Here is a 15163-nt window from a genome sequence, read left to right on the forward strand (position 1 = left end):
AAGAGATAATGAAATGGCTTGAACATGTTAAAAGGTACATACGACAACGTTGATTAGAGCCATGGAATTTTTCACTATGGAGAGGAGGAATATAGGTAGATCCAAACTGATTTGGGGTGAGTGGATTCAATAACTTGCATTTCTATGAGGATATGGCCGAGAATAGAAATTTGTGCGGACGCAGGATTAAGGTTCATGACTTAGAGCATTCACATTCTACTCACCAAATTATGTGAGTGGGATTTTTATAATTTAGGGAACAGTTTAGGGTGTTGTGAGTAGAGGAGAGAGAAAATGCAGTGGTTTTTCTGTATATTTGAAAAGTTCTCGTAGCACTCTATAATTTTTTTAATAATTTTTGAAAACTTAATTGCAATTATGGTCCCTGTGGTGGAACCGAAAACACAAGTTGCAACCATGTGATGGCATTTTTGTGGATATGGCCCTGCGAGGGTCTTTTTTTTTCACTTTTGGCCCACGTCAAGTCACAACGTAATACCCTTGCAATTTACAACCCTGTAGTTTTTAAATAAATGCAATTTGGACCCTCGTTTTGTTTAACAATCCCTCAAAAATAATAACAAAACCGTCCACAATGGGTTTCGAACCCGGGACTAGCCATCTTAAGCACAACACTCGCAAACAACTGGACTAAAATGACTATTGTTAAAAGTTTGTTTATGTTTATTCAAATCATAACCCACCCACCACCAGCTTCTATACCCTCTCTAACATCATCATCTTCACCATTCAGATTTGAGTTCAAAACAAGCTGGCATATCCTCGTGTTGAAGAATTTCAACATATCAAGTACATAGTGAATAACCTCGGATGAAAGTGCTGGCAAAACAGTGTTTGTATCAATGTACTCAGACAACATCTTCAGCAAGATTAAGCCACTAACAAACAAGATTTTAGTAAATACTATTATTATAGTAACTAGCGGTGTCAGCTCCAGACAGACTTGAAACCCGACACGAACTGACACAAAAAAATATAGTTTTGGGTCGGCTTACATGACCCGTTTCTTAAACAGGTCAGCCCGAATCCGACTCGTTAAAAAGTGGGTTGAGCGATTAACCCATTTAACAATTTTAGAGAAGTTAATATTTTGATTTTAAAGATAAGAAGTTTTAAATTTTAAAGTTAAATACATAGATTTTTAATTTTCGCATATCAATTAACTTTTATAAGTAAAACTAATATCTTTTTACACTACTTTTATCTACTTTTTATTTCCAACATTTTTATTTTATTAGTTCTAATTGTCCATTCTATGGTTATTTCGTGTTCTTATCTTGAGCCAAATATGTGAACCTAGGTTTGTTAATCGGGAAAAAGAGTTAAATACACAAAAACAATTAGAAAATTACTGTTTGCGTCCCTATGGTTTTAGGGCGGAAACACAATGAGTCCCCAAAAATTTTTTTGAACTGGTTGAGTCCCCGTGGTTTCAGAAACGAACAATTTGAGTCCCTGTGGTTTCAGAAATGAACAATTTGAGTCCCTGTGGTTTCAGTAAAATGAAAGTTCCCCGAAAGTTAAGTAACGGCCGGACTCAAGTGGTTCGTTTCTGAAACCACGGGGACTCAACCAGTTCAAAAATTTTTTTTGGGGACTCATTGTGTCTCCGCCTTAAAACCACAGGGACTCAAACAGTAATTTTCTCAATTTGTGAATAAGTTTTTTAATAAGTTTTATATGAATAAGAGTAATTAATTGTTTAATTTATTACTAAGTCAATAGGTATTACTCATATTCGTATATGAACGTAAAATTGGTTGACCCGAAACACAACCCGAACTCAACAAGAATTTAAATGGGTCGACACGACCCGACATGAATAAATATATAGGTTGGGTTAGGGTTGAAGAATCTCAACACACTAACCCGCCAACCCAAATCCCATCAACCCGCCAACCCGACACGATTGACACCCCTAATAATAACATTTAAAAACAAGATTCTTAAATATTAGAGTGAAATGCGGTTTTCGTCCCTGTGGTTTGTTCAAATCTGCGGCTTTAGTCCAACAGTTTCAAATCTGCGATTTTCATCCCTGTGGTTTTATTTCACTTGCAATTAAACCTGACCCCACTAACCCCGTTAATCCTGATGGTTAAACCCATCAGCGTGCCTCTCACGTGAGGGGCAATTTTGTCCTTTTTTGTTCCCAAATATACCTCAACCCCTCATGTGAGGGGGCTTGCAAATTAGGGTTGGGGTTTATTTAGGGAGAAAAAGGACAAAACTGCCTCTTACATGTGGGCACACTGATGGATTTAACAACCAGACTTAACGGGGTTAGTAGGGTCGGGTTTAATTGCAAGTGAAATGAAACCGGAGATTTGGACAAAACAACATGGACGAAACCACAATTTACTCTAAATATTATCGTGGGCTTGTAGAAGATTACTAACCAATTTACCATGTGGTACCCAACACCTCTGAATGAAATTAAATGAACAGAAGAGATTCACATCATCATCTATACCCTCTCCAACATCAGCATCGCCGTCTCTACAGAGCCATCATAGTTGATTCGGTTGTGGTGGCCGGTGAAGGATGGTGGTGTGGTGAAAAGGTAGCGGCAGTGCTGGAATGGTGTGGTGGTGGTGTCGTTGGAGTTGGATCGATCCAGTTGTCAATTTCGAACTTAAGTGAGTTGATTCGGAGGTGAGGAATGATTTGCGCCCGGGTTGTTGTTGGTGACGAGTGATGAGGGTTTTGAGATGGGTTAAGTGGGTTGATAAGGCCATTAATTGTGGGTCGTATGGGATGGTGAGATCGAGTAAAGGTTTAATAGCGGGTGATTTGGATTAGGGTATTGGTGAAGGTTGATTGAAGCTTCTTTGAGGGTTTTGAGGTTGAAAATGAAAGGTTGTTGTTTAAGATCGTCTTCCATGGCGAATTGTAAGGGAAAATAGTGATGGTAAATACGCCTGTAAATGAACCGAACGTTTGGTGAATTATTCGTGAACCGTTCGGCGGGAAGTTCGTTTATGTTCGTTTATTTTATAAATGAATGAACATGTACAAAAAATTAGTGATCGTTTAATTAAACGAACAAACATGAACACATGTTCCGTTTGTTCATTTATGTCTGTTTATTTATGTTCATTTATGTATTAATAGAAAATAATAAAATATTATCTTGATAGGTCATCTGTTTAAAGGTTTTATATTTGTTAATTTGTGTTCATTTAAGTGTTTTCATTTATGTTCATTTACATTTGCTCATATATGTTCGTTTATATTTGTTCAGTTATGTTCGTTTAGATTATAAACAAACAAACAAACACAAATGTCCATTTTTAAATAAACGAACATGAACATAAATATTTGTTCAATTAAGTGTCCGTGTTCTTTTAAGTTAAATGAACGAACACGAACAAGAACATGTCCTTGTTCGTGTTCATTCTATTCTTTACAGGCTTCCATTATTCACGCTGATGAATACATCGGTCTCAATCTCTAAGCTTTGCCAATTTTATTTGTGTTCGTGAACCGTTCGTGAACACATTATTTTCTTAGCGAACGAACATGAACAAAGCCTTGTTCGTGTTTGTTCGGTTCGTTTACAGCAAACTAACGCATGAGTTAACGAAATAATAATAATTATTATTATTATTATTATATTTACGTGTGAAAGACCGTTCTGTCCTTTATTTGGACGGTCAAAGAAACAGTCAAACTAACGCAAAACCAAAAGTAAAATAAAAGGACCACCATAGGGCCCATATATGCGAAAATAACACCACGGGGGTTGCAACTTGTGTTTTGGGTTCCATCACAGGGGCCATATTTGCAATTAACTCATTTTTTAATGTGGTTGTGAGTAAAGGAGATAATAGGTAATGATAAATGTATAAAAAATATTATTTAAATGAAAGAAAAGAGAAAATATAGTGATTGTTAGTGTAATTTTAAATTTAAAGATAGTGAAATGGATGTGAATGCTCTTATAGGAGAAGAACGCGCAGATGTGTCTTAGGTGCTGTTAGTTTTTTCAGAGGTAAAATGTCTGCAGTCTGCGGACCACATCTGCAGACATCTGTAGCATAAGATGTAACCCCCCGGCTAAAGCGGAAACGCCTGAGTGTGACGTACAGATTGCTCAAACACACGTGACACTATTAGGTGACTATAATAACATTATTTCATTTAAATCTTCATGTAACACAAGTTTATCAAATAATACAAGTTGTAACAAATAAATAAACAAATGATAAGTTATTCTTTGAATATCCTATAGGCATGCTATGTGTCTTCTAACTTTCATCCTCGTATATTTACACCTGTAACATATGTATAAAATAAAGTCAGCTACGAACATAGCTGGTGAGCTTCCACAGTTTAAATACGTACGTAAAAACCATACAACTCATGGACAAGTGATAAACGAGCAAGTAAGTCCTTTCCAATTGGTAACAACCAACGTACTCGGGAAATCGCGCAAGTAAGGTCCTTTCCAGTTGATAGCAATCAACGTACTCGGATAATGAGGCCCTTTTCCACTCGATACAAATGGACCGGAGTGCAAAGGGGGGCGTATGATCATACTTAATGAGGCTTCCCAACCGTGCAAGTAATATTCGTGCAAGTAATATTCGTGCAAGTAATACAAGTAACACACAAGTCCATATACGAATTGTAGTTTTGTAATAAAAGTAACAATACTTGAATTTCAATATGGATACATATGATACCCCAAACAATAAAAATATTAAAAAGGGGTGGTGAAAAACTCACATTGAAATTGAAAATAAACCTTGCAATGAAAACCGAAAGCATGATAACGAAACCGAAGCGGTCGAACATGCGTTAAAGAAATCCGAAACGATTGAACTTCTCAAACTATAATTAAAACAAAAGCAAAGTCTAACTATCGGGATTGAAAAGGTTCAATTTATTTTGTTAACGGAGTTAAGAATTATTTAATGTAGATTTTATTTTCTTATGACATTTTTATATTATAATAATATTTTTTAAGCTTTAACGGGTTTTAACGTTTTAAATTAATATTTTATTAATAACTTAACGCTAATACATGAATTATAATATTTGCGAATCACGGATTTTAACTATAGTTTTATCTCGAAAAAATGTTTATGTTTACAATTTATAAAAAGGAACGAGCTATAGTTAACGAAATGGAAAAATAAAATAATTTTATCGGGTTTAATGAAGGTGAACGTTAGTTTTTAGGTGAAAAATGTTAAACTTAAATTTATAAGTAATTTATTTATGTTAAAATGATTTTATTTGATTTAAAATAATTTTTAATAATTTATTTGGTTTATTTAATAATAAAGACGACTTAAAAGAATTCGGTTCATTTCCGGTCGGACCCGGACTCAACTTTAGGTTGGGTTCGTTTCCGACATGGTAAAAAGTATTATATTTTAGAGAGTGAGATGAAAAAAATTAGTTTTAGATGTTGGATAAATAAAATAACTAAACCGAACCAAATAAATACATAAGCGAGTCAAGATCGTTTTTGATGAACTAACACTAATGTTAATTAAATAATATAACATTAAGTTCTAAACGACCTGAACAAGCAGAAACTAAAAAAACATACCCGGAACAAGAACTTAGATAATAAAAGAAGAGAACTTCACGGTTTAACTTCATAAATCAAAGTAGGTGAAAATCACCAAAATGAGAGAATAACAAGAATGTTTTGTAAATTGTGTTGTGAGAAAATGAGAAATAATGGAGCTCTATTTATAAGTGAAGTGAGCTAGAGTTGTTTCAATTGTATCAAATTGGTCAAAATACTTAATGGGTCATGAATGCCATTTAAAACTTGTAATTGGTCATAAAAATTAAATTGTAACCTACAATTTATATTCAAACACATTTATTATCATCATAAAGAATTTTGACCAAGATTTAAATGTAGTAGGAATGTATTTTTCTTCATCTTTTAAAACCAACTAAGTAAAAAAAAATGTGACATAATAAAATAATAAAAAAAAAATGTACTTTGGTTATACGTAAGTAATGTTATCTATGCGACATTTGAATAAAGTATATATATATATATATATATATATATATTAGTAATGGTTAATATATTTAAATAACTTTAGGAAAAACTATTACATATGAAATATGTAACATATGATTGTATTTATAACTAAATGGATCACCGCGACTAATAAAATGGATTAGTTTTCAAAATATATTTACTCTTTAGTCCTTGAACTTTGAGGTGCAATCTATATGAAATAGAATTTATATAACTTGGATATTTTTATATTTTACCCGCACAGTCAGCAAATTGTTTTATCTTTAAAACATTGACTTTCGTTAATTGCGCAAAATTAATTGAAAGCCACAAATGATAACCGTAAATCCTCAGAATTCAATACGAATAGAAAATGAAGGTATGATAAACGACGAACAAGAGTACATTAAAATGAAAAACCGGGTCGGTTTAACGAACACAATACTAACTCAAAAATGACGAATGTCACTTGAAGTGAAACTTAAGAATCTTTTAATAATATATATATTTATAAACAAAAACCGAAAATTTGAAATGGGTCGGGTTTTCAGATTTGAAAAGTAACGAATGTTACATAAGAGGTGGACCAAACCTCTGCACTTTACAAGAAGAAAACTGTTTGTTTTTTAACGTCTGCAGACTACTAAAAACTTTCAATATAAGCTTCTATACCAAAAACACAAATTATTTGACAATAATTAAAAATATAAATCCAAATTTTATACATCTGAACTAGCAAATTATAAAATTTACATAAACAATTTTCCACATGAATGTTTTTTCCTCTAAAAGTTTCTTTAATTGTTTTCGAAAGTAGATAGTTCATACAAACGAATGAAACAAGCCAAAACTCGAGCTTAAAACAACTCACAAGCCGATAACATAAACCTAAACTTTCTACAAACCTTTTTCAACAAAAACTTTCTATAGACTTTTTATAATCCTTAACTTTCTACAAACTTTTTTCAATTAAAAACTAATAATACTTGAACAATTATGCAAAATTATAATTGAACAACAAAGAAAAAACTAATCAATTAACAACTCAATTAAACAAATCAATTAACAAGAATTCAATTAACAAAAATTTAATTACTTAATTGATATCTGATGGAAATAATGAGTTTAGAAGAGGTTGGAAGACTATGGTCCAAGTCTGCACCAAGAAGAGGGTGCGCATACGTTTTTTAATGAAATGTCTTCAAAAAAACAAACAGTCTGCAGAGGGCAATGTCTGCGCGTGGTCTGCGCGTTGCAGACAAAAGAGGCCAGGAAGATCTTTTGTAAAAAAACAAACACCACCTTAGTTATGTTTCAGACTTCTAAGGGTAATGTTTTTCATATACTATTGATGATCTTTGCATTTTACTTTCTTCTCGTCTTCGTTTCTCTATGGTGTCATGTCTGTTACTGTTGTTAGTAACTATCTAGTATACTACTCTGTATAATGTTAGCAAATTTTGTTTTCTCACTAGCACCAGCTTCTATATTCTCTATAATATAGGCATGGTTTGTATATATCCCATCCTCTTTCTCTTTAAATCTAACAACGGTTTGCTTGCTATGTCTGAGGCCAAACTAGATATTGTTGTTATAAACTAGGTTTTGTTGTTATTGTTGAAATGAAACTTTAAATTAATCTTTCCATTTTATTTAAAAATAGACCTATTTTATAATCAAATGAAAGATCTGATTTGAGGGTGTCCGGTATCACCCAAGTAATAATATAGTATAGCCGCTATACCATTTGAAGTATTTGCAAAAGCCATCCAGAGTACCAGATTCTTATTTCTTCATTATTTGAAGTAAAATAAATAGTTTTAAAAGATGGATCTGCAATAAAATAGCAGCATATTACGGGCAAAATGTAAATTTAATAACCTTTTTATGAAGTATTCGATCTTGAGCTCAAACTAGTTAAACTGCTCAAGTCTAACCTTCTAGCGAGTCCAAGAAAATTATAGAAAGAGTTGAGAATCAACAATAAAATTGCCGTATTAATTGTTTATTGGATTACATCGAAACAGAAGGCAAGCGGGCAACAAGCTGCGCCGCTACCCCATTTTGAATCGCAAAACCAAATACATCGGACCCAATCTGCTTCTGCGTGTGAAATGAACTCGGTTATAAGACATTTTGCATTTTATTAACCTGAACTCGAGCCTACATCATTAAGGGGTTGTTGAGCTGTCAAGTTGGACTCTCTCTCTCTCTCTCTCTCTGGCTAAATATAAAATGAAAACCTACTTGAGTTGTGAAAACTCTAGAAACCCATTCTCAACCACATGTTTTTAATTAATGTTTAAATCTTGTGGTCCACAATTAAAGTGAATAAAAAATGTAAATATAAATATGATTTTTTCTCTCTCGTGAAAACATATATAAAAATTAGTAAAAAAAATGTTAAAAAATAGCAAAACATTTTTTTTTATGTTTCGATGTTTTGTATTAAATGTTACAACATATATTACATGTAACAAAAAAAAACGATGTTACATAGGGTTTTCGTGGGTTTTCACAACTCAAGTGGGTTTTCATTTTAACCTTACCATATATATATATATATATATATATAGGTGGGTTCTAGTGAAAACTCCTCTTAAAGAGAAAACTTAAAAACTTCTAAAAAAACTATTTTTAACTTTTTTTTTAAATTTTTTTTAAAGTTTCTTTTTTCCCATTATTCTTATATGTTGTTATTGATTAAAAAAAAAAAAAACTTGTCGGTAACCTCGTCGGTATAGTGCGCATGTGTAATAGTGTGCATTGCATATATGCAAAAGTGTTTGTATTGCATAGAATACAACACTATTGCACATATTTGATACACACTATTGTATATATGCAATATAAGACTAATACACATTAGTACGTATGTGTAATACAACATTAACGCACATGTGCACCACATCGACTTTTATTTTATTATTATTATTTTTCCATATAATACAACACTACTACACATATACAATACACAAATATTGAATATATGCAATAAAACACTATTAACTCAAAAGTACATAGTAATACACATGTGTAATACAACGGTATCGTACAGTAATACGTATGTGCATCACAGCGGGTTTTTTTATGTTTTTTTATATTTTTTGAGTGAAATATAAGAAAATATAAGAATAATGGCTAAAACAGAATTTTGAAAATATTTTTTTATTTTTAATTAAAAATAATTCTTTAGGAGTTTTTAGGAGTTTTTTAGTTTTCTCTCTAAAGGTGAGTTTTCTCTTGATCCTCTCCATATATATATATATATATATATATATATATATATAACTTTAGAAGTATTGCGTCGCTACCCCATTTTGAATAGCAAAACCAATCCTACTAAAAAGTTTCTTTGACCAAAACAATAGATCGACAGAATGGACACTGGGTTTCACCACTTCAAAGTTTCTCCGACTAAAGAGACAGACCAACAGAGTAGACACCGGATTGCAATTTGGTATTTTGTAGTCCCATATAAAAATCTTGACACTTGGCCAAATTCTAAATGTTAAGTATGCCATTTGATCCCTATGGGCACTTGAATATTGAATATTGAATATTGAATCATCTTTAGACCCCACGCGGTCACGCCACTCAATTTCTTCAAACAATTATACTTGTGACTAGGTGTAAACAAGATCAACTTTGTCTAAGGGGCTGTTTGGTAACCTTGTGCTGAGTCATTAAGAGACCTGACCGATTAATAGGTAGTCTATGAATCTTCACCATGTTTCTAAAACTTAACTATTAAGAGGCTCGATGAATCATTGAGATGTGTATTAGGTAAACAAAGCACACTCTATCTCTACCTCTGACCGATTCAAAAGTAGCCTCTTAATGGAATCAATAAGAGGCTACACACAACTAGAGGTGTATAAAACCGGTTTTAAACCCAAACCGAACCGATTTATAAACCATACCGGTTTGGTCAACGGTTGGTCAAAACCGGTTTGACTCAAACCGGTTCGGTTTATAAACCGGTTTAGACACAAGATAGGTCGACCTGGTCACGTCGGTTCGGTTCGGTTTATAAACCGGTTTAACTGGTTTTAAACCTGGTTTAGTCGGTTTTAAACCGGTTTTTTCTCAAACCGGTTCGGTTTTAAAACCGGTTTGGTCGATCTTAAGGGGAACCGGTCATGAATCTGTCGGTTTGGAAATCGGTTTGGGTGAAACGGGTTTTAAACCCAAACCGGTTCGGTTTGCCTAAAACCGGTTTTTTTGTACACCTCTACTCACAACCATTAAGACTTTGTGTAAACAAGACAAGTGGATTGTAAATTATTCAAGATCGACTTGCTAAAACTTTGAATCAAAAGCGAGTTTAAACAGGCTCATTTAATACACAAGCCCAAACTCGGTTGCTTGTCTAGCTGAAATTGGCATGCGAACCTATAACATAAAAATAACCAAATTAGGCATACTAATGTGCTATAGCAAATACCATGTTATATATACACATATTATAACAGCAAATACAAATAAAATGATGAAATAAATGATTCAATGTTTTTCTAATAAAATCACTCATACTTTTATTCAACTATATAAAATAACTCAATTTTCATTTATCGTTGTTTCATTGCTGACTTGCTGCGAATACGTTTTACAAATAAAAGGTAACAACTTTTAACGAAATATAGATGAAACTTATAACATACAAATGAAACTTATATCATACAATTACTTCTTAAAAATTAATATATATTCCACTAATATCACTTAACTTTAAAATTAATTCAACATTCATTAAAATGTCAAAGACCTTAGTGGACTCCTAAAGAAACTCCGCTATTGTTATGTGAAATATTCCATTAAAGTATATAAATATATAAAAATAATTATCAATGCATATAGATATATATATAAATTAGATCATTAACAAAAAATAAACAATCCAAACTTGGGACGTGCTCAAGCTTGAAAAATTGTCAACACGCCAAGGTCAAGTTCTCTTGAGTTAAAGGAGCTGAGTTTAAGCTTAGATAAGCTCGAGCTCGGTACATTTACACTGCTAGTGTCAAAACATCTTTAACCAAGGGTAATAGACTGATAGCAAGGTACAAAACGTCTACGAAACGATGGCATGTCAGACCTTTTGCATATGGCAGCCCTGCCCCGACTCTTAGGGGAAAAAATTGCATCTTATTCAATGCTACTCCATGAAATTAGCCCTCATCCAACGGTTGGAAATAGTTCGATGTCATAATATGTACAATGCAGGGTCAAGATTTGTAGATTATTGGCAAACACACACTTGAAAAAGAAAAGAAAATAACTGAAAATTATGGGCATATGGAATAAAGGTTTTATAGTGTGACAATCCATTTACAATACTAAATCCCAGACCAAATACTCCATTTGAGAATTAACACACACCTGCCAGTGATCTTCATAGCTTTTATGTAATCCTACAGATGATATTATTTCAACCGAATCAGCTGATGAGATCTCCATGTCATTACCCCCAAATGCAAGCCCTACAGAAACAAGGCACCAGATTATATAACTTTATAAAGCTTTAGCTAGTCAAACGTTGGTTTTCTAATCGTAGCCATATGCACACATAACATATCGTTAAATCTTAATACACGGGTCCAAATGTTTTAAACATAACATCGAGTTATGAAGTTGCATGCATTATAATATGCTTCTACATAAACTTGAAACGCTCCTTTATGGTTTCTTTTCTTTTCCCATTTGGCCCGTTAACATAACACACATCCACATTCATAGAGCATCTACCAGTTAACCAACATCCACAGGGAAAATCATCATCATCATCATCATCGTACTCAGTATATCCCACCAATAGCAAAGCTATGGTAGGGTCTGAGGAGGGTAAGATATAGACAGCCTTACCTCTACCCTGTAGGAATAAAGAGGCTGCTTCCGGTGAGACCCCCCCCCCCCCCCCCCGGCTCGAATCCACAGGGAAAATAATATGCATATATAACCACCAAAATAATGTTATTTGAGAGGGATTGAATCAATATACACACAATAAGCAAGTAGCAACAGACTCCAGGGAAAACAAAGTTTTATAATCAAACATGTCACGGTTAAACATCATATGAACCAAGATTACAGGATAAGCACCAGCTAATTATTAGATATTCTAGACTTGCTTCAAGAGAAAATGACATACAAGAAAATAAAAATACAAATATCGAAATTATTCCCTCGTTATTTATGTATCCAGCTTTAAGTCATTTATGTCCATGATAAGTGGACTGGATAGCTTAATCAATGGAAAATATGCATCTGACTTAAGGTTTAACAGGCATTTGCGTGTTATCTTTAATGGAAATTCAAGTTTAGGTTGAAGCAAGCAGGGTTCGACCCCGTTGAACCAAGCACCAGCGAAAAATTGTCCGTTATCAGTAGTTTACTAAAACTATTTGTAGTACTTACGGTTTGTTTTGTTTTGTGCGACACTTTATGTTATCATCTGGTTATCTGAATACTATACTTCACATGTCAAGAAAAGGTTTTTGGGCCACGGGTCTAAACAAGCGCAGCCTGTCAACAGACATCACACTTTATGAGTGGGATTTTATTGGGTGTCTTCGCTTGTTTGTTTGTTAGTTGCCATATATATATATAATCAAATGAAGTAAAAACTTAACACTTATAGACCATATAATAGCAATTAGTAACTGACCAAACCATACATGCCATTCACACTTTGCGTCTTGCAATAAGGAATTTTATCTACTAGAAAAACTAGAAATAATAACGAGGAACACCGTACACTAACAGAAGCAATGTAAAGCTTTAATGCAAGGTAGACCGACACTAACACAGAGTAGGTAATTAAGCAAAAATATTCATGTATGGCGGTTGACACAATCACAAAAAGAGAAACTTAATTAACATGAACAATAAATCAAGATACGAAAAAAAATATAAAGAAAGGAGATTAAGGTATTAGAATAAAACCCGAGATTCCCAATACTATTAATCGGTTCCAAAAGCTGCAACTGAAGCTGTTGTTGTTGCTGCTGCTGTTCCGACTGCCCCAACTGCTGCCCATTAATCCCATTACTCACTAAAGCAGCTGCAGCCGCTCCAGTCGCAGGAGCACCCTTCGCCTCCACTAACCGCCACATATACCACGCCCCAACCGACCGATACGGCCGCCACTTCGCACAAAGCTGCTCCATTTGCGAAGGCCGAGGCAACTCATCCAACATATACAAAACCTGCACCCCTTTCCTAACCCCCAAATCACTAACGGGCAACACATCCGGTCTATGCAACGAAAATATCATAAACATGTGCACCGACCACGACCCGATCCCCTTAACCATCGTCAGCATCGTAAACAAAGACCTATCATCCATCTTCACAACCAAATCATCCGACAATATCCCGTTACTATACTTATTCGCTAAATCATACAAATAACTCGCTTTCCGACCCGAAACCCCAATTTGCTTAAGCTGTTGCGAAGTCAGCGAAAGAACAGTTTCGGGAAGGACACCGTCTTGGCCTCCGCATAAGTTAACAAACCGGGTGTATATCGAGGTGCCGGCTTTATACGCGAGTTGTTGGTAAAGTATGCTTTTTGTTAATGCCAAGAAAGGCGGTTGGTTCGAGTCGAATGTGGGCGGCGGGTGGGTGTCGATTAAGTTAGCGAGAAGCGGGTCAACGGATCGGAGGTGTTCGAGGGCAGCGGAGATCTCGCCGGAGGCAGATAAGGGTTTGATGACTTTGAGTAAATCTTGGGTCGATCGGGACGGGTTACGACGGCGGTTTTTGGCGGTGGTGGTGGTGGTGGGTGAGACGACGATGGTTTTGGAAGCGTCAGCTTCAGCGATTGTGGATTGAGGGTTGATTGGTTCGATTGGTGGGTTGGTTGATGGAGATGATGAGAGTTTACGGATCTTTTGGGGGCGAATTGGGATTTTGGAAGGGTTGGAAGGGGTAATTTGGGGATTATCGGAAGTGGGTGATGGTGGTTGATTGAGTGGGGATTTGGGTTGGTCCATTGGGAGGTTGACGGTGGCGGTGAGTGACGGTGATGTGATGGGATGTGATGAATCAGGTGCGGTGGTGAATGTATGCTTTTAGGGTTAAGAATATGATGATGAGGAGGAGGAGGAGGAGGAGGAGGAGGAGGATGATGATGGGATGCCGTTTATGGTATAAAATTGTTTATCCTCGGTTTATTGTAGAAGTAAGTTTACAAGGTCGGGTAATCCCGACTTCCGAGTTAATGCTATAAGGTATATTTCAAGACAATGTTCTCTAAATTCGTTTAGTGACTAAAAATCGATCAAAGGTGGTTAACTTCAGTCTGAATCGCATCTAGTCGGTGAACTTTGCCGATTTTGACTTAAAAAATAAAACATAATTCGTATATGTATAATATTAAAGAACAAATATCATTTTTTAATTAATGATTATCGAGTATTTCTTTTATTTATATTTATATTCAACTATTTTATTATAAATATTAGTAAATTTATGATATTTGGCATATATATAATATCTAAAAATTAATTTTCTTTATATTTGTCATGTTTGAGTACTCCCCGAGTACTCTGAGTGCACCCAACTTCTCATTCAATCGTTAGGAGTCCACCTAATGACTTTTACAGCCTTGGTTATTTGTAATTACAAGTTTATTTTTGCAAAACTATAAGATAACAAAATACCAGTTGTAAACAAATAACATTGCTTTCGGTATTTAAATAGTGTTATAAATCTTAAGAGAAGGGAAAGGAAGGAAAATAAAAGAAGAAGAAAGTCAAATATATACATAAGTCATTATTATTACTTTTTTTATCTATGTGAAATGGGTGTACCCGATTCTACCCGTAGATTACGGATAAGGTATGCATTTCAGTACCAAAATCCGTACCCCGAACTAGACCCGATTTGTACCCCGTAATACCCGAAAACCGGAACCAGTTTCATACCCGGAACCGGGTTTTTCCAATACCTGAAACCGGGTTTTTCAAATACCCAAAATTACCCGAAAAATACTTTAAAAAGTGCAGCCTCATAAAAAAACTAATCTATACCAGAAAAATACCGGGAAAAAAACCTGAAAATAGGGTTTTTTCAATACTTGGAAAATAGAGTATGCAAATACCCGGTTCTATACCCAACCCAACCCCGGTGCATACGATATGA

At 34.4% G+C, this 15163-nt stretch overlaps 1 protein-coding gene across 1 annotated transcript; it reads right to left on the reverse strand.

Annotated features, from left to right (window-relative positions):
- Positions 1 to 11026: 11026 nt before the first annotated feature.
- On the reverse strand, positions 11027 to 14013 carry LOC143576005 (alkylbase DNA glycosidase-like protein mag2). Its single transcript, XM_077060217.1, has 2 exons — positions 12962 to 14013; positions 11027 to 11499 (listed from the first exon to the last, which is right to left on the reverse strand). Exons 1-2 carry the CDS (start codon positions 14011 to 14013, stop codon positions 11481 to 11483), a joined length of 1071 nt encoding a protein of 356 aa, XP_076916332.1. The 3' UTR covers positions 11027 to 11480.
- Positions 14014 to 15163: the final 1150 nt, after the last annotated feature.

The sequence above is a fragment of the Bidens hawaiensis genome, unplaced genomic scaffold (assembly GCF_021521415.1).
Source record: "Bidens hawaiensis isolate Kalapana, Puna unplaced genomic scaffold, B.hawaiensis_p1.1 tig00027831_1, whole genome shotgun sequence".
Lineage (NCBI taxonomy): Eukaryota > Viridiplantae > Streptophyta > Magnoliopsida > Asterales > Asteraceae > Bidens > Bidens hawaiensis.